At 41.2% G+C, this 25,423-nt stretch overlaps 1 protein-coding gene across 1 annotated transcript in view; it reads left to right on the plus strand.

The window, feature by feature from the left end:
• LOC140202615 (muscarinic acetylcholine receptor M2-like) overlaps positions 1 to 10,680 on the plus strand; it is a 74,448-nt gene extending 63,768 nt beyond the window's left edge. The window contains exon 3 of the mRNA XM_072267673.1: positions 8,413 to 10,680. Coding sequence (XP_072123774.1) covers positions 8,443 to 9,855 — 1,413 coding nt within the window. The 5' untranslated portion in view covers positions 8,413 to 8,442 and the 3' untranslated portion in view covers positions 9,856 to 10,680. The remainder of the gene's footprint in view (positions 1 to 8,412) is intronic.
• The last annotated feature ends 14,743 nt before the right edge of the window (positions 10,681 to 25,423 follow it).

The raw sequence follows: 25,423 nt of genomic DNA on the forward strand, positions 1-25,423 counted from the left end.
TTCAGGAACTCTTCCCATAAAGTAAGTGAAGGCTGAGAGCTCTGAAATTTTCAAGAGAGGGCTCAGTAATGGTTTCCTAGGGTCAAGGGTTTTGTTGCAAATGCAAGAGAAATGGAGTTGAAGTATAAATGAGCCAGACGGAGGGCTCATCTTATCCTAGTGAAGATCTGTTTCCCAGAGGTGTTGGAGAATAAATCCAATATAGAAGGAAGAGCGGAAAATGAAGGAAAACTTACAAAGGCAGACTACAATTGATTAAATATCTACGGATACTCTTGTCAATATTGAGGAAAAAGGCAATTGCATTGTGTGCAGTAAGCATAAATAAAAAGGGAGTGTGCAGTGTTGGGACTGACGTGCCAATAGATTTACTGGTGGGAGGCAGCAATTGAGATGCTAATTGTACTGGTGAGTTGCTTATTATTCGATGCTGATGACAGGGGCCTCATGTTACCAAGGCATCAAAGACTGATTTGAAATGCTAAACCAAAGCTCAATGTCATTTCCTTCGAGTGTTCTGTATAAAGTAATGGTGGCTTTCACGGGAGCTATGTGATCTAATTCCCAGCAATGGTAGACACAGGGAAAAGTAAACAAAACATTCTGGAAGTGCAGAACAGCAGTTGTACGGAGAAATATGTTGCTGATGTTTGAGGCAAAGATCCAATCACAAACAAGAGAAAATCTGCATATGCTGGAGATCCAAACAACACACACGAAAAGCCCGAAACATCAACTGTACTCTTTTCCATAGATGCCGCCTGGCCTGCTGAGTTCCTCCAGCATTTTGTATGTGTTGTTTGAGGTAGAAATCTCCCTTTACTGACAATAAAACTTTTTCCTGAAAAGAATGGCTGGCTGGTGGTGTAGTGGCATCTGCACCGGACTTCGAGGCCAGTGGACTCGGGTTCAAATCCAGTCGGCTCCTTGAATGCTTTGGATTAAGTGTCGGGATAGCAACTCGGCCTCGTAAAAACACAGAAATGCCAAAGAAACTACAAAGTTGTCACCCAATGTGCCACAAGATGCGGAGAGGAATAACTACAACTTGCAAAAGACCACTTCCATATGGTGGGAGCCTTCTCTTAGTGATGACATTGATAATGGAATTTACCATCACCTGCTATGCAATTGAATAACAATCAAATAATCAGACATTTCTCAAAGCATGCTCCATTGTGCAGAGGAAATCCATACATTCTTATATGCTTCTAAGATCTGGACCACACAAAATACTATCAATGCTATTTCTGTGAAATCCTTCAACTTATTGAAAGAATAATCACACAAAGAATAATCTTCTCTCAGGCCGACATTGTCAGCACTGAAGTCTTTGTCTACCACCTGTCTGCTACTTTGGCTAGGCCATTTCATTCACCCATTTAGCACCAGTTCCCAAAACAGACACTTTATTCTATTCTAAGCCATGTTGCAGGAAAAGATCACTAAACAGAGAGGGGAAAAGTTTCAAGGATGTCTTTGTTGAATTACAACATCCCACTGTCTTTTGGGATTCTCTGCCTCGTAACATCTCAAAGTGGAGAAGGAGCATCCAGGATGCATGGTGGCGTAAAGAAGCGTGATGTAAATAGCAGAAGGAACACACTGCCTCTCAAGCTATGTTCCTATCCAGTCAGGTACCCATCCTACCCCATTTGTGGAAGAGTCTACAATTCCCTCAATGGCCTCATCATTCACTCCAAATGGAGTAGAAGTAAGTTATCTTTGGACTCAAGAGAAAGGAGATCTCACCCATCATTGAGATTTTTCGCCTGTATGTAATATTTTTACAAGATAAGATTTTTAACTGACCTGTGGTAATTGTGATCAGGAGAAAGTGAACCAAAAAAGATTTGCATCCTGAATACTGAAGGTGATTGGGGTGGGATTGGATACTTAATCGTAATCAGCTGACATTGGCTTGTACAACTCATGGAAGCTTTAGTTACTAGAAGTAGCATGGCAAGGATGAAATTAAATAATGAATAATAATGTTTATATTTTAGAGGATGAATCTTTGTATTTGCAATTCTGGTGGAAGTTTCCAGCTGGTACAATGATAGCTTTCATTGTTTGGCACAATGTCATGGGCCAACAGGCTGTCCTGTGCCATGACTTTCGCTGTGCTCCCTGTCGTTAACCAGCTATTAGTGAAACCTAGCAACATGATTCCTCAGTATAAGATGGATTCTTGATCTTATTATATCGACCTCATTATGCACTTGCAATATTTATTTACCTGCACTGCATACTCTCTGTAGCTTTTATACTGTTACTCATTGACCTTGTTCTATCTCAACACACTGTGGAATGATCTGATCTGTATGAACAATGTCCAAGACACTACATCTCAGCACATGCGAGAATAATAAACCAGATCCAATTCCATACTGGTCTGAGATCTCACTAACAAGTTACCTGCAAACAGATCAGAAGTACCTTGTACATCAGCCATTTCTGAATGTGGAGTTACCATCAACAGCAAGCCTGCAGTTATAAAACAAATCAAAACTTTCATTCCACACCTGGATATTGAAAGAGTGATTTTACTTGGCTAATAACTTCCCAAGATGGTGCAAAATGCCGTAAATGTGCTGCTGATAATTTTTCTTCGAAGATTCTATATCCATTTTTATTTTGTGGTTCATTTTCATGCATGTGCACATGACTGAGAACACATAAAAACATGAAGAATTATTATTTTCTCTTTGTGTGTTTTTACTCTGCTATAAATATTGAAAATAGTCCATCTTGTCCAAGATTATATACATCTCCTGTGCTTAATCTTCAATACGAGCTTAATGTCTTTATTTTCTAAAGCTGTCAACTCCTTCTATATATTAATCTTTCCTGTCTGTTTGTGAACCTTCTCTATTCTTTCCTCATAATTTCCTCCCATTCTATCTCCAATACAGCTCTCAGTATTACCTTTGATAAAATTTCTTTATGTATCCTATGACTTTAGGCATGGAGCATCTGTCCCAGTCTCAAGTGCATCTTTACATTTGATGATACTTTTGGACCTGAAGACATGGGAGCAGAATTAGGCCATTCCGCCTGTCAAGTCTGCTCTACCATTCCATCATGTCTGATTTATTATCCTTCTCAACCCCATTCTCCTGCCTTCTCCCTGTAACCTTTGATGCCCTGAATAATCTATCAACCTCTGCTTTAAATATATCCAATGACTTGTTCTCCACAGCTATCTGCAGCAATGAATTCCACAGATACACTACCCCTGGCTAAAAATATTCCTCTTCATCTCTGTTCTAATTAGATGTCCTTCCATTCTGAGGCTGTGCCCTTTGGTCCTAGTCTCCCCCACTATAAAAAAACATCCTCTCCAAATCCTCTCTATATAGGCTGTTCAATATTTGATAAGTTTCAATGAGATCCTCCTTCATTCTTCTAAACTCGTGAGTACAGGCCCAGAGCTATTAAATGCTCCTCATAGTCCCATGAACCTCTCTGGACCCTCTCCAATGCCAGCACATCTTTTCCTAGATAAGGGGCCCAAAACTGCTCACAGTACTCCAAGTGTGGTCTGACCGATGGTTATAATGCCCCAGGATTACATCCTTGCTCTTATATTCTAGTTCTATTGAAATGAATGTGACCACTGACTCAACCTTCAAGTTAACCTTTAGACAATCCTGCACAAGGCATCTCAAGTCCCTTTGCACCTCTGATTGTTAAATTTTCTCTCCATTTAGAAAATAGTCTATGCCTTTATTCCTTCTACCAAAGTGCATGACTATACACTTCCCTACACTGTATTCCAGCTGCCCAATCTCCCAGTCTGTCTAAGCCTTCTGCAGATACTTTGCTTCCTCAACGCTACCTGCCCCAACTCTTTTTGTGTAATCCTGAAACTTGGCATAACGCCATCAATTCAGTCATCCAAATCATTGACATATAACATGAGAAGTATTGGTTCCGACAAAGACCCCTGTGGAACACTACTAATTGCCGGCAGCAAACCAGAAAAGGCCCCTTATTCTCACTCCTTCTTTTCTGCCAGTTAGCTAACCTTCTAGCTATGCTAGTATATTTCCTTCAATGCCATGGGCTCTTAATTTGTTAAGCAAACTCATGTGCAGCACCTTGTCAAAGCCCTTCTGAAAATCCAAATAATCAACATCCACTGACTTTCTGTTGTCTATCCTGCTTATTATTTACTCAAAGAATTCCAACAGATTTGTTAGACATGATTTCCCCTCAAGGAAACCACTTTGACTTTGCCTGCTTTATCATGGGCCTCCAACTACACCAAAACCTCATCCTTAATAATGACTCCAAGACCTTCCCAACTACTGAAGTCAGGCTAATTGGCTTACAATTCTCTTTCTTTTGCCTCCCTCCCTTAAAGAGTGGAGTGATATTTGCAATTTTCCAATCTTCCAAAGCCATTCTAGAACTAGTGATTGTTGAAAGATCATGACTAGTGCCTCCATAACCTCCTCTGCTACCTCTTTCAGAACCCAAGGGTGTAGTCCAGCTGGTCCAGGTGACTTATCTACAATTCAACCTTTCAGCTTCCCAAGCGCCTTTTCCTTAGTAATAGCAACTACACTCACTTCTTCCCCCAGTACTCTTGGATTTTTGGCATACCCCTAGTGTCTTCCACAGCGAAGACAAACACAAAATATGTATTAAGTTTGTCTGCCATTTCTCTTCCCCCATTACTACCTCTCCAGCATCATTTTTCAGTGGTCCGATATCCATTCTCACCTCTCCTTTACTTATAATATTTCTGAAAAAATACTTTTGGTATCATCATATTATTGGCTAACTTATGTTCATATTTCATCTTTTCTCTCTTTATGACTTTTTAGCTGCCTTTTGTTACTTTTTAAAAGCTTCCCAATCCTCTAACTTCCCACAATTTTTACTGTATTATTTGTTCCCTCTTTTCCTTCTGTGCTGTCATTGACTTCCCTTGTCAGCCACTGTTGCCTCATCCTCCCTTTAGAATACTCTGGGATGTATCTATCCTGCGCCTTCTGAATTACTCCCGGAGACACCAACCATTGTTGTTCTGCTGTCATCCCTGGTACTGTCCCCTTCCAATTAAATCTGGCCAGCTCCTCTCTCATGCTTCTGTTACTCCCTTTTTTCCACTGAAATACTAATATATCTGACTTTATCTTCTCCCTCCCAAACTGCAGGGTGAATTTATCATATTATGATAACTGTCTCCTAAGGGTTCCTTTACCTTAAACTCCCTAATGAACTCTGGTTCATAACACAACATTCAATCCAGAATTGCTTTTCCCCTGGTAGGCTCAACTACAAGTGGTTCTAGAAACCCAAGCCTCCAGTTCTAGTTGCCCGGTCCTGACCGCTTCATTTTCACTATGGTTGTCCAATCCTTATACACCTCCATTCCCCATCAGTAAGGCCTCAAAGACCTCCGCTACTTTCTGGACGATAGACCTCACCAGTTCCCCACCACCACTACCCTCCTCCGGTTGGCGGAACTGGTACTCACACTTAATAACTTGTCTTTCGGGTCTTCCCACTTTCTTCAGACCAAGGGTGTAGCTATGGGCACTTGCATGGGCCCCAGCTATGCCTGCCTCTTTGTTGGTTATGTGGAACAGTCTGTGCTCCAAACCTATTCTGGTACTACTCCCCAACTTTTCCTTCGCTACGTTGACAACTACATTGGTGCTGCTTCCTGCACCCATGTTGAGCTCGTCAATTTCATCGACTTTACTTCAAACTTCCACCCAGCCCTCAAATTCACTTGGTCTATCTCGGACACTTCTCAGCCCCTTCTCCATCTCTCAGTCTCCATCTCTGGAGACAGACTGTCCACTGACATCTTCTACAAGCCCACTGACTCTCATAACTACCTCGACTATACCTATTCCCACCCCGCCACATGCAAAAGTGCCATTCCTTATTCCCAGTTCCTCCGTCTCCGCTGCATCTGCTCCCAGGATGAGGCTTTCCGTTCCAGGACATCTCAAATGTCCTCTTTCTTTAAGGATCCTGGTTTCCCTTCTGCCATCATCAATGATGCCCTCACCGGCAACTCCTCCATTTCCTGCACTTCGGCCCTCACCCCATCCTCCCGCCACCACAACAAGGACAGAGTTCCCCTTGTCCTTACCTACCACCCCACCAGCCTCCGGATCCAGCACATTATCCTCCGCAACTTCCGCCACCTTCAACAGAACCCCACCACTAAGCACATCTTTCCCTCTCCGACTTCCACAGTGATTGGTCCCTCCGCAACTCCCTGATCCACACGTCCCTCCCCACAGGTCTCCCACCCGGCACTTATCCCTGTAAGCATGAGTGCTACACCTGTCCCTACACCTCATCTCTTGCCACCATTCAGGGCCCCAAACAGTCCTTCCATGTGAGGCAACTTCACTTGTGAGTCTGTTGGGGTCGTCTATTGCATCTGGTGCTCCCGGTGCGGCCTCCTCTACATCGGTGAAACCTGACGCAGATTGGGGGACCGCTTCGTCGAGCACCTCCACTCCGTCCGCCACAACAGACAGGATCTCCCGGTAGCCACCCACTTCAACTCTGCTTCACATTTCCTTTCGGATATGTCCATACATGGCCTCCTCTACTGCCATGATGAGGCTAAACTCAGGTTGGAGGATCAACACCTCATATACCGTCTAGGTAGTCTCCAGCCCCTCGGTATGAACATAGAATTCTCCAACTTCCGGTAATTCCCTCCCCTTCCCTTCCCCCATCCCTATTTTACTCTGCCCCCTCCCCCAGCTGCCTATCACCTCCCTCATGGTTCCGCCTCCTTCTACTACCCATTGTGTTTTCCCCTATTCCTTCTTTACCTTTCCTGCCTATCACCTCCCTGCTTCCCCTCCCCTACCTCTTTATCTTTCCCCTTACTGGTTTTTCACCCGGAACCTACCAGCCTTCTCCTTCCCACCCTCCCCCCACCTTCCTTATAGGGCCTCTGCCCCTTCCCTCTACAGTCCTGACGAAGGGTTCCGGCCCGAAACGTCGACTGATCGTTTCCACGGATGCTGCCCAACCTGCTGAGTTCCTCCAACTTGTACGCTTTCTACAAATTCCATCTCTTGGGGTTTGGCACCGACCTGAATTTCTCAATCTACCTGCATATTGAAATCCCCTATGATTATTGTAACATTTCCATTTTTACATGCCTCTTTTAGGCTACTGTTTGAATGCCTGTATATAACTCCTATCGGGGTCTTTTTAACCTTGCAGTTTCTTAAATCTACCCATAAGGATACTCCATCTCCCAATCCTATGTTACCTATTTCTAAGGATTTGATTTCATTTTTTACTAACAGAGCCACTCCACCCCCTCTGCCTACCTGCCTGTCCTTTCTATACAATGTATCTTTTGACGTTAATCTCCTATGATCTTCTTTCGGCCACGATTCAGTGATGCCCACAATGTCACACCTGCAATCTCTAACCTCTACCTTATTCCATATACTGTACAGTGTGCATTCAATTATGACACCTTCAGACATGTATTCCTAACCCTTTTTGATTTTGCCACCATGTTAGACTTCAACTCATCCCAGTGACTGCAACTTTGCCCTATCACCTGCCTGTCTCACTACACATTGCCTCTACTTGTATACCAACTGCCCCGTCTTCAGACCCACCATTCCAGTTCCCATCCTCCCTGCCTAATTAGTTTAAACCCTTCTCCACAGCTCCAGCAAACCTGCCCCACAAGGATATTGGTGCCCCTTGGCTTCAGGTGTCACCTATCCTTTTTGTACAGGTCATAACTTCCCCTTTTAAGCTATTAGTTTCAAGAAAATTAGACCATAATTGTTTAGAGTTCTCATGGGCTACATAACTAGGGGAAATCAATAGTGTTAGGCCACCATTAACATGGTTTTGAAACACATGCTGTTGATCTGACGTAACTCAGTCCCAGATTCTTCTCTCTCTCCTGGAATTTGCTTCATTTCTACTTCTGACTGCAAGTTTATTGGATTGGATGATTGTTCCTCCTGTAGGAGAGGGATAATCCTGTGCATCTGTTCTTCTTGCGTCATTTCTGTAGGCAATTGGGATTTCTCGTGTTCATATAGTTTTTGCTTTTAAAGCACGTGCACTTAAGGGAACCAAGGTATCGGAGGTTTCCCATCATTTTAAGTGCACAAAGGTGGACCAATGTCATTAAAACATGTTTGCAGTGTCAGGCATCAATGTCTTCATTCAGTTAGACACTAGTAATTAACTATTAATTCATAATTAATTGTACATACAATAAGTGAGCTCTTTGATCCCTGTTTAAAAATTAAACCCTCAGCAATAATCTTGAAGTTTATTACAACAGATGGTCTTGTGTGTTCTTGCTGGTGGGACTTCAATTAGAAACCCTTTAATGCTTGTTTGCTAATATTTTCTCCTTTTTCTCTCATTTTCTACATTTAGGCCACTTCAGTGCTAACTCAGAGGGAAAGGATGGCTAATTCAACACAGACAAATGCATCTCTCAGCAACCTAACAGACATTGAAAGAGGGAGTGCTTACAAAACAGTTGAAGTCATCTTCATTGTGATTGTAGCAGGATCTTTGAGTCTGGTGACCATTATTGGAAACATTCTGGTTATGCTTTCTATCAAAGTAAACAGACAGTTACAAACAATTAACAACTATTTCATTTTCAGCTTAGCCTGCGCTGATTTGATTATTGGTGTGTTCTCCATGAACCTGTACACCATTTACATCGTCATTGGCTACTGGCCCATGGGCCCAGTGGTGTGTGATTTATGGCTGGCCCTAGATTATGTTGTTAGTAATGCATCTGTCATGAACCTTCTTATCATCAGCTTTGATCGATACTTCTGTGTGACAAAGCCTCTCAGCTACCCTGTGAAGAGAACCACCAAGATGGCAGGGATGATGATTACAGCTGCTTGGGTGCTGTCATTTATCCTGTGGGCTCCTGCCATTCTCTTCTGGCAGTTCATTGTAGGTGGGCGGACAGTTAAAGAGGGTGAGTGCCATGTGCAGTTCTTCTCAAATCCAGTTGTCACTTTTGGCACCGCAATAGCAGCCTTCTATCTACCAGTTATTACCATGACGATTTTGTATGTGCACATATCCCGTGCTAGCAAGAGTCGGATCAAGAAGGATAAGAAAGAGCCAGAGTCCAACAAAGGCACCATTTCTCCCAGTCTAGTGCGAGGTAAAATAATGAAACCGAATAACAACAATATTTCAAGTGCACCTGATGGGTTGCAGAATGTCAAAGTTCAAAATGGCAAGGCAGCTGGTGAAGGAATGACAGATCATTGTGGCCAAGGAGAGGAAAAGGAGGTCTCCAATGACTCGACTTCCCTCAGTGTGGTCCCTTCCATCCAGAAGGAGGAAGGAACGATCGATGAGAGCACGAAGGTCTCCACTGCACAAAGGCATTTTAGCATCGGCAGCTCCAAGCTCTCCTGCATAAAGGTTGTCACTAAATCCCAAAAGAGTGACTACTGTGCTACCACAGTTGAAATCGTGCCAGACAACAGCACCAAGAATGGCAAAGACAGAGAGCTCACCACAGCCCACAAGATCATTAAAGTGACAAAGACCCCTGCTAAGAAAAAGAAGGGAGTTGTAACCCGGGAGAAGAAGGTGACTAGGACCATCCTGGCTATTCTGCTGGCATTTATCATCACCTGGACCCCATACAATGTCATGGTGCTCATTAACACTTTCTGTTCAGTCTGCGTCCCTAACACAGTATGGACTATTGGATACTGGCTCTGTTACATCAACAGTACTATCAACCCTGCCTGCTATGCACTATGCAATGCTACCTTCAAGAAAACCTTCAAACATCTTCTCTTGTGTCAATATAAAAACATTGGTGCAACAAGATAAAATCAACAACAAGCTCATCTCCATGAACACTTTATACATGTTGAAGATGACTTTCATAATGTTTATCGATAAATGTATGTAAGTAAAATGTTCAACATGCCAAGTTATGGTTCAAGTAGACATTATATGTAATATGGTGAAAGCACACTTGAATTATGTCCAATGAATTTCTAATATCTGTTTAAATGAAGAGTGTGCTGATTATTATAATGTTTCTGTGTGAAATAGTAAATGAATCTGCCCAAATTTCAAATACAGTGTGTTCCAGTTAATTGGGACACACTGGGACTTGTACGTTTTGGCCCGACTAAATGTCTGCCCCAATTAGCCGAAGTTTCACGGAAATAGTTAACAAGGTATAAAAAAAGACAAACTACCATTTAAATAAGTAACAAATTATGTATTTAAATAAAATACAGAATAAATTAGAACACAACCAAAATCACTGCAGTATATAAAACTGTGTTAGTTCCTAATTGTTATGCTGGAATTCATTCAGTGTACACTGACGTGCTCTTTTGATTGACTGTAAATAAACAAAATCATTACAGACACCAAGTGCAGATAGTGGGCAGCTTTCAAACAGTGCTTTTGATGATTGGAACCTCCAAATCCTCATTTTAATTGTAATATTCAAGATGATTGCTGATACCTTCAAATTCATCATAGTACCTAACTTGATGAAGTAGTGAAATTGTTTCATTTCACCCCAGCCGTTTCTGGCATCCGCAAGCCTGAATGCTTGAAACCACAGTGAGCAAAACTGTTCCAAATCGTCTTACTGATTATCATTTGCCTATGATCAATGACAAAAATCATTGCTTGTTGAACACAAACACACAGGTGATGCTATTTAAAACTGTTGCTTTAATTAGTGTATAATGGCCACATAACTTGCATGTGTCTGACACTGGTTGGAAACTGTTTGGCAACAGATTCCTGCCCCAATTAAGTGGCTTAGTTTCCCAAATAAACAAAGGAATCCCAATATTTTCAATTTATTTTTTTCATTAAGTGTTGTCCTAGAAAAGCGGCTGCCCCAATTAACCAATGGCCCAATTAATCCCAAAGCACTGAATTACAAAATTCAACTTTTATGATATTACTCAGTATCAAAAATTGTACCTTGTCCTTTTAATAACTTTGTGTTTCTAATGGATGCACACTTCATTACCTTTCAGTTAGTCGTTCTAATTGGTTGCTTCGAAACAATCTTCGTTATTTGGAATTTAGATTTAAAGAAAGAAAATATTTTTTCTATAGATGGTCTCCTATTATAATAATTCATAGCACTTTGTTGTGGCCCAGGCTGATAAAAATGCATCAGAGTGGTTCTCCTAGTGGATTATTATCCTTCAACCACACTAAGAACTACTCCTGATTATTAAGAACTCAAAAACTTTGAGGCCAGAATTCAAGGAACAACATCAATAATCCACTAGATTTAAATAAATTAAATTTCTTTTTCCTTCATGAATTTTTGACTGGGGTCTTCTACCAGCACTGGTAAATAAGCTAATGTAAATCTTGTGGTCTATCTGCTCCAGCTCCAGAAATCTGAGATGATGTGTACAAGATTCCATTGTGTCTTCCTGCCTATAAAGCCTGTTGTATAAGTGTGTTTAGTCAAAGAATATGAGGCATCAGGATATTGCCTTTTGTTACCTGATACTGGGATTACTTGGTGATCCTGGCAGCCTTAAGATTAGGTGATGAAAGAGATTTGTATAGCACCCTTAATGAAGGAGAAAAAAAAATCACAGAAGAATAACTAGAAGCACAACACACTGGGAAATGGTTCCAAAAGAACATGATGAACCAAAATACACTCCCTCAATCTGGAGCTGAAAGTACCCATGGATAATATTTTGCCCTTTTTTTAAGATGTTGGCTTTTAATTTCTGACTGTTGGCATTTAAAAGACCTATGCATAAACTGCTAATGAATTTTCCTGCTACTGAAACTTAATCCAAAAGCCACTAACTTGTCAAGGCAATATCCTGGGGACTAAATTAGATGGGTCCAGAAAACTAGCATAAGGGTTATGCCCAATTAGCCTGCCCTGATGCCTGTAATTTCCAGTGTTGGAATTACGTCAGATTATGCTGACTGCACTTCTGAATGATCGTTGCTTGAAGTCAGCTTTTATAGGGCTATTTATTATCTTAGTGCCTCAATACGGACACAGATTTGTGTTTAGCAAACGTTAGTTAAGCTAACCTGCAGTACTCAAAGCCCGAGTGTGTTCTTCCTACAGGGGGTGGGATTAAGTAGCACAGAAGCACATGTAGTAAGTGTTGTATCTATTTTTCATAGGCTATTTTCAAATAAGTATTCAAATAGTCTTGCATAAAGCAGAATAAATCCTTCCACCTCATTCCATCCCGGATATTAGACGGGGAGCAGTAGTTAGAATGGCTGAGACATTCCATCACATGTCCTCACGGAGAGGTGCTGCTTCATGTTAGTGGGACTATCCTATTGGGTCAATGGTCAATCCACAGCTGAATGCCTAACCCTTCTCAAATTCTACTTCTCCTTTAATCCACAATTCCTCCTGTTTTACCAAAAAGTACATCTTTTACATTCGCCTGTGTCCCTCAACACTTTGCTACTCCTGTGAGGTCCATGTCAGCCGGTCAAGAATCACACTCTAGTAAGGTGGTGATGGAAGGGAATTTAAATGATGGCACAGATTCACTCAGTCTGTGACCAAACCAAGTGCATTATTTAGCGATGGGCTCAGCGGTGTATCTTTGCACGTGGAGTGACTCTGGGCATGCAGCCTACACCTTGGGCTGGGGATGTACGAATAATTCAGTAGATCACAGACAGGTTCTAGTGAAAAGGAGTTAAGTAAGGACTTTCGTGGATAAGAAGGTTAAATAAGGTCAAATTCTTGACTGCAGAAAACGTGAGCAATGTCAAAGAACATGGAGGAGTCCACATCCATTGCTTCACAGAAGCGCTGAGTAACTCCATTTTGGGTTGAAGACCTAGTGCCTTGCACCTGACATCTCAGATCCTGATGCAGCATAGACAGACTCCAACCAAGTGTTTGTGTCTTTTTCTTAGCATTTAGCTGCTTGACACGGAGCTGGTTAACAAAAGCATAGTCCCTGTAAAGGGAAACCTGTGCAACACAGAGCAGAATTACGGTCATAGAATCATCAAAAAGTACAGCACAGAAACAGATCCTTCAGCCCATCTAGTGGGGGCCAAAAAATTTAAACTGTACTCCCATCATCGTGCACTGGGACCATAGCCCTCCATACCCCTACCATCCATGTACCCATCCCAACTTCTTTTAAATGTTCAAATTGAGCTTGCATGTACCACTTGTGCTGGCAGCTCGTTCCCCTCTGAGTGAAAAAGTTTCCCCTCATGTTCCCCTTAAACTTTTTCCCTTTTTCTTCTGATGTGTATTGCAGAACTCTTCCTGGGCGGTGTAGGCAGTAGAATCTTTGTTGCAGCTCAGCAGTAGTTTGCACTTTCACAATTTTGCCTGGTAGCCATGTGGCATTTGTGTGTGCAAGAATTCCTGTGTTGCAGAACATGTTGTAGACATTGACCCTTGAACTCCCATAACTGCCTTTTGGTTAGTTGTGGTGGTCAGCTGCAGAGTGCAGCAGACCGTTACGGACTGCAACCATCCCGACAGCTCCAGGCACCAGCGCTTGATTTGTGTCAATTCACTGATTGGTCGTGCGCTGCCTGGTCATCAAGAGGTTGGTTATTCCTTTTGGTCAAGTTACACCTAGAGCAGGTGATCCCAACCTTTTGTATGCCATAGACTGGAACCATTAAGCAAGGGGATCGTGGATGCCAGGTTGGCATCTAGAGCTTCAAGGTGGCATTTGCAGAGTTGTGGTCTGATCACCCTGCACAGCGAAGGAGCTTGCACAAAGCTACTCACAGATTCCATTCTTGCTTCTCTGGTACTGGAGACTGTCCTTTAGAGGGGTGACAGCTGGTGCATTGCCTCTTCAGCTTTGAACTTCTAATTATGGCTGGAGAAGGTGACAGATTTGGGTGAGAATGTCTTTACTGAACCACCAATGCCTGGCAGATTGTTCTCTCACTGAGTTTCAGAGAATTGCTCCTGGATATTTTGCGTATGAGAACCCTTCTTCTAAGAGACTTCCTTCGCTGTCTCCCGCAGCTTCCTCTCTCATCAAGCAGCTTGTCCTCTCTGTGCTCTCTGCTCATTCTGCATGCAAGAATACCTGCTAATCCACCCCCCCCCCCCCATATCTGGGAGAAACTGGTGCGTGCAGAAGCCTTGAAGTCAAGCCAAAAGCTTAGTGGATTGGCACGTCATTACCTGTACACTGCCCAAGTGTAAACATTAGAAAGTACCAAACCTTTGTGGATTTCCAGTTCACTAATCAGAAATGAATCAAATCTCTCAGCACAGTCTCAACTAACTTGGGTTTTTCAGGAAACGCATGAGAATTTCTAGTAGCCTGCTGTGCTAAAAGGTGTAGTGTTATCACTGCAAGTGTCTTGGAATAAATAGGAATGCATCTCTGTATTGTATAGAGACTTATCACAGTGATGAAAGGATTGAACCTTTGTATCGGCAGAGCTGTCTAAAGGAATGAAACATTTTATGATTACCATTGCACATCAGGATATTTTGAAATAGCTGTACAGTTTTGAAAAGGAAAGTCAGTCCTGAGGAGTCTCGAAGCTGTTGATTGATTTCTGCTTGCTGTGATTAGGATGTCTCAGGGTTTTGTTTGTTTTTTGAATTCCTAGACTTGGGCTAGTGCTCAGGGATTGGTGTGCCTGTGCTTTACATTTTATTTATGCAGAAACCAGTTTATCCCAGATATAGCAGGGATTTGGAGCCATTCCTCCTGTGATGAAGAATGAGGTGAGGGCCTGAAGAAAGAGGGCAAGCAACTCAAAGAAGGAGAGGAAAGAAAGAACACTAAAGGGCTTTGGTAACTGCATGGAATATTCAGAAGCAATTCTTCCACCTAAGCATCAATGTATCAGTGTATCATATATCTGTGTTTTAGGAAAGATGTTCTCTCTAAAACCTGCCACCTGTTCCAAACATCGATTAAATAGTCATTGTTTTTATTTGGCATTGCAGGGACTGTACTTTTGTCATGCTGCAACTGGAATGGAATTTTAATTCCCACACACATTTGAGCTCCTTTTACTAAACCACAGGCAGAGATGCCACATGCAGCATAAAAGAAAATAGTTGTTACTATTTTAATAAATGGATTCCAAAAAATAATCAACCTTAAAGACTACACACTTAATTTGTCTTCTTCAATAAATATTAGGAGAGAAGAACTGTTTTGTTTCCAGTAACTTGACTGTATCCTTGCTCAATATCCTGTGCTAAGATTTACAGCTCAGCTTTATGGTCGAATGAGTAGAGAATACCACAGTAATTTGCTGATCATGTCTTGTTTTAAAATAACAAAATCAAAATACCTTTTGAACTATTATGCTTTTTAGAAATTCTCCAGCTTGATGACCTCTGATTTTGAACGCTGGAAGCTATGCTGAATTATAGGTTACAACTTCTCAATACAAATGATCAGCACACTCTTTCTGTAAATATATGTAATTATTGATTCCTCTATGATTACTGCCTTGCTGTTAGACAAGGTTATTTGCAGAGTGCTTATTTTATTCAAATATGTGTCAAAGTGGAAATGTCTTTCCTTCGGGTCAGTGCCAGTGAATCATTAACAATATCTTACTATTAAAATTTCATGGGACAATAGGGCTAAAGTAAGGTGCCTGTTGCATCTTACATTCCACATCATTGCCTTCCTTTAGTTTCTATTCATTGTGATTGAATGAAATGAATGTAAAACTGACATGTATCACTCTCATCTTTTTGGTAACACTATCATGCTCTCTGATGTCTCTCTGATTTCTATTAACGTTGTTTGATATCTGTGTTCATTAATACCCTCAATATGCATGCACAGAAAGTGTATTAACTTCTCAATTCACTGAAGTTTCATTGTTTGAAATGACTGCCTTACATTGTGAATCCATGAATGAGATAAAGTCTTCAGGATGGATTTTGGGCACTGTGGTATGAAAATTACACAATGTTCTGGTTAAGAGATGCAGATACAGCCCTTGACTAGTGATCGCACTGTGGCTTAGTGATAGATCTATCAGGCAAACCTGCTTTGTCAGCATGGTGGTGTACATAATTGAACCAGAATTCAGTGAGGAGGAATGGATCTGATGGCAAACTTAAATGCCAACGTCAATCCCGGTACTAGTAACCAACTAAAGGAAATGGGTGAGTTTCAAACCTGCACTGAAAAGTTGAGAAAGGTAGATTATACTGTATTTTCCATTGAAGATTTTTCAGTGACATATTCTAATTAATTATTAGCAGCTTTGTCTTTCATTACTTGGTAAAAAAAATTAAAGCATTTTGCTTCCCTTACAGTTTGCAAAGGGCAGGTAGGTTGTTAATAACAGTGATTGATTGCATTGAAGCACACTTGTGCCTTTCAGTAAATGATCTCTTTAGATGCACATAGCACATAATTTCATTATGGAAGTTTTATTTAATAAATGATGCATTAATGACAAATTACTAGAATCTAAAAAAAAATAAAATAAATTATTCATGACATCATAGTTATTGATAGGAAAAATTCAAATGTAGGATTAACAAATTAAGAATGATAAATATGTGAAATGGCATTATATGCCAACTGTTTTCTTACTAATTGGTGACTGTCTTGTGCACTAACTATGGGACTGATATAAATCTGTATATAGAATATTTATAAGTGTTAAGAGAGTAAGAATATAGACATATATTTATACAGAACAAAAAGACTGACGTATGTGTTGTACATGATGTACAGATATTTATATTGATTAGTTTTAATCATTGCATTACTGTGGCACAGAATTTAGGAGCAGCAGCATGTGAAACAAGAAAATTATTCAATGTAAGTTCAACATGAAAGGAGTTCCTATTTCCAGCCAAACTGATATGGACAGTCCACAGTATCTTTATGTACAGCAAATCAGATTGGCCAAAAGTGGCATTGTAATTTATATGAGTAGACATTGCTTGCTATATTCTCATGCACATATTAGGTGGGTAACACACCACATGTATAGTAGCGTGCTCATGTAGTGCTAAAAATAGGATGCAGTTCCTTTATTTTCCAATCAGGTCTTTTAGTGTATTGGAGAAAATATCAGTTTTGCTGCTTTTTATCAGTGGAGTGAAAGTTTTGCTAGCATTCGCTGTTGATCCCTCATGACTCTGGATAGCTTGGTGGCTCACTTCAATCGATAGTCTCCGGTCAACTGTGTTAGTATGACACAGATTTTACAGAAGGCTGAGCTGGAGAGGGATATTCCCCAAAGGACTCTGTTCAGCCAGTGGGATTTGATGACGGCTTGTCAGCTTCACTCTAATACTGGCAACAGATTTTTATTTCCCTATTACTTTAAAGCTGAATTCAAATGTGGACAATAGCATAATAGCATTTAAGCACTTCTGGATTATTAATTTGGGCCTATGAATTACAAGGCCAGCAACATAAATATGGCAGTACTGTACTGACTTGTGTAAATTTGCTGTAACGTGTTGTGTCTTTGTTTAGTTTTATGGTGTTTGAAAATTGGTATAAAGCATTTATGATCCTGTGAAACACCCTGTCTTCCTGTCATTATTTATAATATATAATAATCAAAGCTGGTGATTTTGTATTTTCATGAACAAATGGATGGAATCACTGAGAGTAATTTTCATTTCATCTCTTTTGAGTTGCTCTTCATTGTCATCTCCAGGTACTAAGTTCGCAGAGTGTATCTGCTGCCATTATAGGAGCAGCCTGATCTTAATTTCAATCGATTTAAACATAAATGAAAGCTAAGGGTGGATGGTTAGCTTTGTTGCAGTTGTATAATGAACTCTGGCAATTTATCATCCCAGCTATGAAGGAGGATTTGCCCTGTTGCACAATTAACAAACCAGAGATAAAAATTCCAGTGCCCTGCATAATAACAAAGGAACCCAGCTCTTTCAATTATTCCAGACCTTTGGCCCTGTTTATTCAGAAACAAAAGAGTAAAATGCAATCCTTGACAACTCCATCCTGAAATTCTATACAATACAAATACCTTTGAAAACTTCAGTCCAAATATATAATTTTTTTTCTCCTAATCTAAGAAATATTGGTAGTATATCTGAAAAAAGCCCCACTGGCAACTTGGGAATTTTGAATAGCCAATGGTTTTGTGTATGCATCAGCTACTTGACAGGTAGCAAGCTCAAATGGGCTATTACCCTTCCACGTGTATGTAGAAAACTTTCTCCTCCACTAAAGGCAGATGAAGGGCATGTTAATATTTTTGGCACCATTATGTATGAGTTGTATAGTAACAGTAATCCCACAGAGATTATTCATTTGTTTGATACCTTCCAACATGATGAGGCACTCAGAAATCTAAATTTTCTTATAATATCAGTGTTTTGCAAGTGAAGCACTTCCATAATTTTTCTCTTTGCTAATCTGTCTACACTGGATTTTAATTGCTTTGGAATCTGTTTGCTTTGCTGTGATATGGATTGGTAGAATTCAATGAAAATATTAAATGGCAGCCATGATCGCAACTTAATTATTTAAAAAAATAATAATTTTAATTCAAACTATCAAAATAATAAGTAACCTTAAGAGCTCATGAATACATCTATTTTTAATGTTTTCTAGAAATGGAAGCACTCAGTTATGTGCATAAATTTATGTTTACATCTGTGATCTAAATTCCAGTGAAATTTCTTCTCACCCTTACCAGACCACCATGATTAATGTCTGTTCTGCTGCATGATTTAGTTACCTTTAAATCTCTGGTCCTACAGCAACTTCAGGTCTCCCTCATCTGCTCCTGCAGGGTCCCTGGATGGTGCAGTCAGACCAGGTCCTATTCTTGTAAAGTAATCAAGAGAGAGGAAGATATACAAAATGTTGACTACTTCCCAGTGGCTTTAATGTGCCTGAATGGAAGATGAGGTACTGTTTCTCAAGCTCATATAGACATTGCTGAAGCAACTCAGAAGGCAGAATGCTGAGAGAAGAATTAAAATGATGATGATTGAAAACTGAGGGTCACTTCCAAGGACTGAGTGGGGTATTCTATTCTCAATTTGTATTTAGTTTTTTTCCAATCTGGACACTTTATCTCCTCTTTGGGGACATTGCAGTCCCTGGGATACAATATTAAGCTCTATAACCTACAGTAACCAATGTTTCCCTTTCCTCGCTACAGATGTTGTCAAGTATTTCAGATTTGGTTGTTTTTTTTAAAGTTACTGCTTCTTTTCTATCTCTATATACCAGCACGCAGCATTTAAAGTAATTGTTACCTTGACAACTTCCGTGGCATCTCTCACAGACATTCTGTCCGTTCTCCCCATCAACCCCCGTCTCTTTTCTCCCCACATCCACTTTTCACCAAGAGTCATTACTTGGATTTCTGACTCTGTTTCTCTCTCCAGGGAGGCTGTCAGATCTGTTGAGTGCTTCTGGGATCTTCTGTTTCAGTTTTGTGTACCCAGCACTGGTGGGTTTTCTTTTCTTCTTTAACCACAGTGGCAAGTCTGGAGTTGAATAAAGACCGGGCTGAGTAAGGATGGCAGATTTCCTTCCCTGAAGGTCATTAATGAACCAGATTTTTTTAAGCCAAGTTACTTGATTGGTTAAATTACTTGATTTTCCCAGCTGCGGTAATGGAATTCAAAAGCATGCCCCTGGATCAGTGGCCCAGAACTCTCACTGCAGGCCTAATAACTTAACCATAATGATGCTATGGTGTAACATTCCCAGGAGCCTCAGGAGCCTCAGAACAGAAGCTTTAAAATGCATGTCCTGCCTATTGCAATTGATTTTCTCAGTATCTAAAGTGACCTTTCATTTCTAAATCTTCACATTGTCTTAGTGGCACTGAATACCAGGGAATAAAATGACAACTGAACCAAACTCTTGTAATTTGTCACTTCAACTTTCTTTCTAACACTAGGAAAAAAAATCAAAATGATGGCAAATGTCAAGAAAGAGCAGTGGAAAATCTTCCCAGCTCTCCTTCAACTCAGAGACACTCCACTGACATTCACTATCAGGCATTAATGAAGTGTATGATCCAACATAGGTGTTAAGACAAATACTGCTCTACTTTTAGCTCCTCCTTGAGGTGTTCGTTGAGTATGTGCCTCTTCTCTTTCTGATAATATGTAAATCATTTGCACTTAATTAATTTCAGTTTTATCTACATTTGGTAGTGATTGTATTTCAGATAGAACATGAAGATGTGAAAGCACTTCCTCTGAGATTGTAGGTGGTGCTGAGGTTGGAGATTCTACACATTGGCTGTCACTCATGATCTTGCCAGATGTCTCAAAAGCAGATTAAACTGTAGGAGGGGGGTTTTATATTGTAAAGGGATAACTTCCACTAATGCTAGGATCATTGTTCCCTCTAAGCTGCACGGGTGCACAACCACACAGTAGCTGAAATGCTCCCGCGCACATTTCCTTTGTTGCCATGCAGCTGGAATTCTCTTTTATATAATTTAATATAATTTTGAAATAACGCTAATATACTGTAATTTTGAAATCTATATTAATATAATTGTGACATATTCTGTAATTGACAATGTATTACGAAGTTTTGATCCAGTCTTGCAAAGAGCAAGTTAATGAATGAAACGATCCAATCAGTAAGAACTGGCTGAAGAATTTGACCAATCCACAGTATTGAGTACAGTTAACTGTCCTTAATTGTGTTGTAGAAGATCTTGCATCTCTTTGTAAATTCCTTCAGAAAAGCTGTTTGAATATATTCAAAGAACTGTAGTATGCAAAAGCAAAAATTAACAAATTACGGTCACGGTATCTTGGCGATAATGTTCATTAAAGTGAGAGTGAAAGATCTGCTTGCATCAATAAGTTCTGACATTGATACTGCACCTATTATTCGATTCATTCAATGTCTGTGTTATCATTTGTATAGTAGATTTCCTGATGATAAGAGAATGGCAAACTTTTGAACCTGGTGCAAATGTAACTGATTTTGAATTTGGAAGAGAATATTGCAAGACTGAAAAAAGATAGTTACAATTATAAACTGCAACAGAAATTTTGCCTTAAAAATATCTCAGCAATATTGTGATTTCAAATTTATCATTTCCAATAAAGGTAGGATGGCAACATACATAAAAATTACTGGTGAACGCAGCAGGCCAGGCAGCATCTATAGGAAGAGGCACAGTCAATGTTTCGGGCTGAGACCCTTTGTCAGGACCAAAGGAAAGAAGAGATAGAAAGAGATTTGAAAGTGGGAGGGGGAGGGGGAGATCCAAAATGATAGGAGAAGACAGGAGGGGGAGGGATGAAGCCAAGAGCTGGAAAGTTGATTGGCAAAAGGGATATGAGGGGATCATGGGACAGGAGACATAGGGAGAAAGAAAGAGGGAGAGGTGAAGCCCAGAGGATGGGCAAGGGGTATAGTGAGAGGGACAGAGGGAGAAAAAGAGAGAGAAAAAAATATATATATAATAATAATAAATAAATAACGGGTAGGGTATGAAGGGGAGGTGGGGCATTAACGGAAGTTAGAGAAGTCAATGTTTATACCATCAGGACATTTCCTCGTGTTAAAGTTAGGATGGGTTTGATTAAGATGTTCATAGTATGCATATTGCAAAAAAAAGATGTTTAAAGTGCCACCCAGTTTTCAGGGTGTGTAAACATTTCCTGCTCAGAGCAATGGTTGGTCCAAACAGTTGTAAATAAAATGAAAGGGAACGTTGGCTAAGATGTGTAATGCTGGGAAGCAGCATCAGTCAACATCAAAGAAAATGGGAGAGATAGGACAAGAGCCCATCTTCTGCTGCCGCTAGCTTACTTCACCCACTCTCCACATCCACCTAAACTGTAGGAACATGGGTTTCTGAGAAGGTCAACAGCACCTTGCAGTTATCCTTCCAATCGATGAGACCATTGCTGATATATGACCTCACTCCATCTACTTGCTAACCCTTAGGTTTTGGATTGTTAGTCACAGATTCAACTGACTGAAAATCAACTACATCTTGCAGAAGAGATTTATCAAAGTTTTAACAACTTTGACACATGAAATTACTTCCTAACTGTCCCTTAGAATGTACTGATATGATTTTTAGGCTATGTCCCTGAGATCTAGGTCCAGCACCAAGTATAAATAATTTCTTTCTAATACCATAAAAAACTATGATCAAGTCATTTCTTATTCTTGTTGATTCTGGAGAGCTAGCTTTTACACTGCCCTCAGAGTCCAGGCATCAATTTGATAAATCTTCCCATCAGCTCCTTTGTGGTCAATTAAGGTATGCTGCTCTGAAAAGCTGATATTGCTGCCTACGTGGACTAACAGGAGAGTGCAATGTGAGATCTGAACTCTGTAATCTGAAAACCAGTTCTTCATCAAATCTTTTTATTGCCTTCACTTTCTACGGTGTCTTTGTAATTTCCTTCTAAATCCATTGGAACTCCACTATTTCTGCACTTTCACCATTTGGACATACCCTGATCTATCCTTTGAGGGTCACACAAATGACCTACAGTGAAGTCACATTTTTCCACAGTTGTGCTCAATTATTTAAAATATATGCATCTTTTTATGTGTAAATATCCAACAACAGTGCTTAGAGTGCCACCTATCTTTGTGTCATCACCAAACGTGGATTAATGACAGTCTGTCATATCGGAGTCATTAATAAACACTCTGAATTGTCACAGCATCGGCATCAGTCCCTGCAGGATGCCACCAGTCACATGCTGCCAATTAGAGTACTTGGCCATTAAATCTCTCCCTATCTCCTCAGGGGATAGAAAGGACAGATAACAGACGGGCTTTCTAATGGAATCTGTAACTCAACTATGCGCTCTATTTGTAGAAGTTAGGTCAGAAAGCCACACATCCTGTCCGCTGACAACACAAGATTGTTTGCACTGAAGGTGGAAATATTAACTTCCAACTATACACCCAGAGGCCACTTTATTAGGTACCTCCTATAGGTAATAAAGTGGCCCCTGAGTGTATGTCCATGGTTTTCTGCTGCTGCATTCCATCCACTTCAAGGTTCAACACGTTGTGCAGTCAGAGAAGCTGTTCTGCACACCGTTGTTGTCATGTGTGGTTATTTGAGTTACTGCCAGCTTCCTGTCAGCTTGAGCCAGACTGGCCATTCTCCTCTGACCTCTCCCATTAACCAGTCATTTTCGCCCACAAACTGCTGCTCAATGAAAGGTTTTTAACAATTTTTCACATCATTTTCTGTAAACACTAGAAACTGTGTGAGTGAAAATCCCAGGAGATCAACAGTTTCTAAGATACTCAAACCACCCCATCTAGAGCCAGCAAACCAGGAACAGTCAAAGTCGCTTAGATCAAATTACTTCTCCATTCTGATATTTGGTCCAAACAACACCTGCACCTTTTGACTGTGTCTGCATGCTTTAATGCACTGAGTTGCTGCCGTGTAATTGGCTGATTAGATACTTGCATTAACAAGCAGGTGTACAGGTGTACCTAATAAAGTGTCCATCAAGTGTATTGTGGTGGTTGTCCCGTTGTGTCCGACAACGATAGGAAACCTGTGTGGAAGAGTTTTTAAAAGTGGATAAGCTGCTCACTGGGGCAGTTACACTTTCTCAAGCTCGGAAGTCTGGGTCCAGTGGTACGAGCAAGCATCACGACTGGGCTCTTCACGTTTGTAGTGGATGATCATGACTTCTCCTGTGCCTCGCCATGCCCCTCACTCTCCACGGTGCATTACAGAGCCACCAGCCCTGGGCATTCAACCTCACTGTAGATCCCATCCATCCAGTTCACCAGAGCTGGCTTCACATGCTCGGACAGGTGTGCCCCTACCTGAGGCCGCTGGCTGCCCTCACTTGGCTTAGCCCGCTTGTCAAAGCGGTATACCGGGGTGTGGCCGTTGTCACATGCCAACACCTACTTGGAGCCACAGGTGAGAGCTGAGTGTCCGGTGAGGACCAAAGGTGAATGAGCTGCCCCAGAATAGACACGACAAGCCCCTTCACCAGGGGTGTTCCACTCTCTGGATACCCCATACACCCCACTGAGTGTGTATTGAGAGATTAAATACATGGACAATGGAATTCAATGGGGAAAACTTCTGGCCATCCCATATAGATCTTAAAAGATAGTAGAAAATAATGTATCAACAGTAAAACTCCAGAAACTGTCCCTGGACATACAGTAGATAGATAAGCTTGGGGTGTATGGGGTGTCAGGGACGGGTAGCACCTCAGGTGGGGGAACATGTCGCGTCTTTTCAAGGTGGTTAGCCCACCTTTGGTCCCCACCTGGCACTCAGCTCTCACCTGTGGAACTTGTAGCTGTTTGCATGTGACAGCAGCCACACCCCAGGCAACGGCTTCGACAAGCCGGCTAAACCAGGTGAGGGTAGCTGACAGGTCTCAAACCCTCGGTGAGATAGGGAGCTGTCTATCCCAGCGTGTGAAGACAGACTCCCGGCGGATTGAGCGGATGAGACCAATGGAAGGTCCAACGGTCAAGAAGGCGGTCTCTGCAAGAGTCGTGGAATGTGTAGAGCAGGACAAGACACAGAAGACGTCCTGGTTATCCACTGCGCCTAGTCCCATCTCCAGCCGTCTCGACTCTGTCTTGCCACTGATTCCAGATGGGAATTGGGAAGAGAGAGTGAGGCTGACGCTGCGCAACTCTCCCTCACTTAAATCCAAATCATGCGCTACTCTCGACACCATCTATGGACGAACAAGACAAGCTTGAAAATCAATTGAAACCCAACTCAGGCTCAACTAAGGCCCTTGCTAAGAATCTTGTCTCAACCTGTCAGTGTATCCACTGTTCCCAGCACTGTACCCAGCAGTCTATATTTCTATGTGATAAGACTTGGTCTTCAACCCTTCAGCAGGACAGTGAATCTCTGCATTAGACCGGAGCCTGAGGGACAGCAAAGTAGGTGCTATCAGGTAAGGAACTGGATGGCCAAGTTCTATTGAGAATATGCAAGAAGGAATCCTTTATGTTGATGGCAAATAGAAACATTTATTGTAGTTCTGTCAAGACTACTGTAGAACTTTGCAAACAGGAAGTATTTCAAGGTCTTGCATTGAGTGTTGGATTGAGCTGTTGGGCTAGGGTTTATTTTACAAGGATAGATCAGGCATTGCCAAGAATTTAGAAGATCGGGCAGTTAATTGGAATTGGCAGGGTGGACAAAGAGAAGCTACTTTGGCCGACTAAAACATAAAGAACCGGGGGCATGTTACAAAATTAATGTGAGGCCCTTTTCAAGTGAAGCTAGAAAATATTTCTAAACACAAAGTTTATAAGGTATATAATTGCAGGTCAGCAGCCGATGTGTTAGACACAGACCAGTCAAAAGCTCGATGGCTGAATGATCAGACCCAGCAACATATTCCTAGAGCTTCAGTGGATTTGGTGCTTTCACCATTATTGTGCTTTGAAGAATGGGTTGAGGAGAGGAGGTAGGCTGCAGG

The sequence above is a fragment of the Mobula birostris genome, chromosome 9 (genome assembly GCF_030028105.1).
Source record: "Mobula birostris isolate sMobBir1 chromosome 9, sMobBir1.hap1, whole genome shotgun sequence".
NCBI lineage: Eukaryota > Metazoa > Chordata > Chondrichthyes > Myliobatiformes > Myliobatidae > Mobula > Mobula birostris.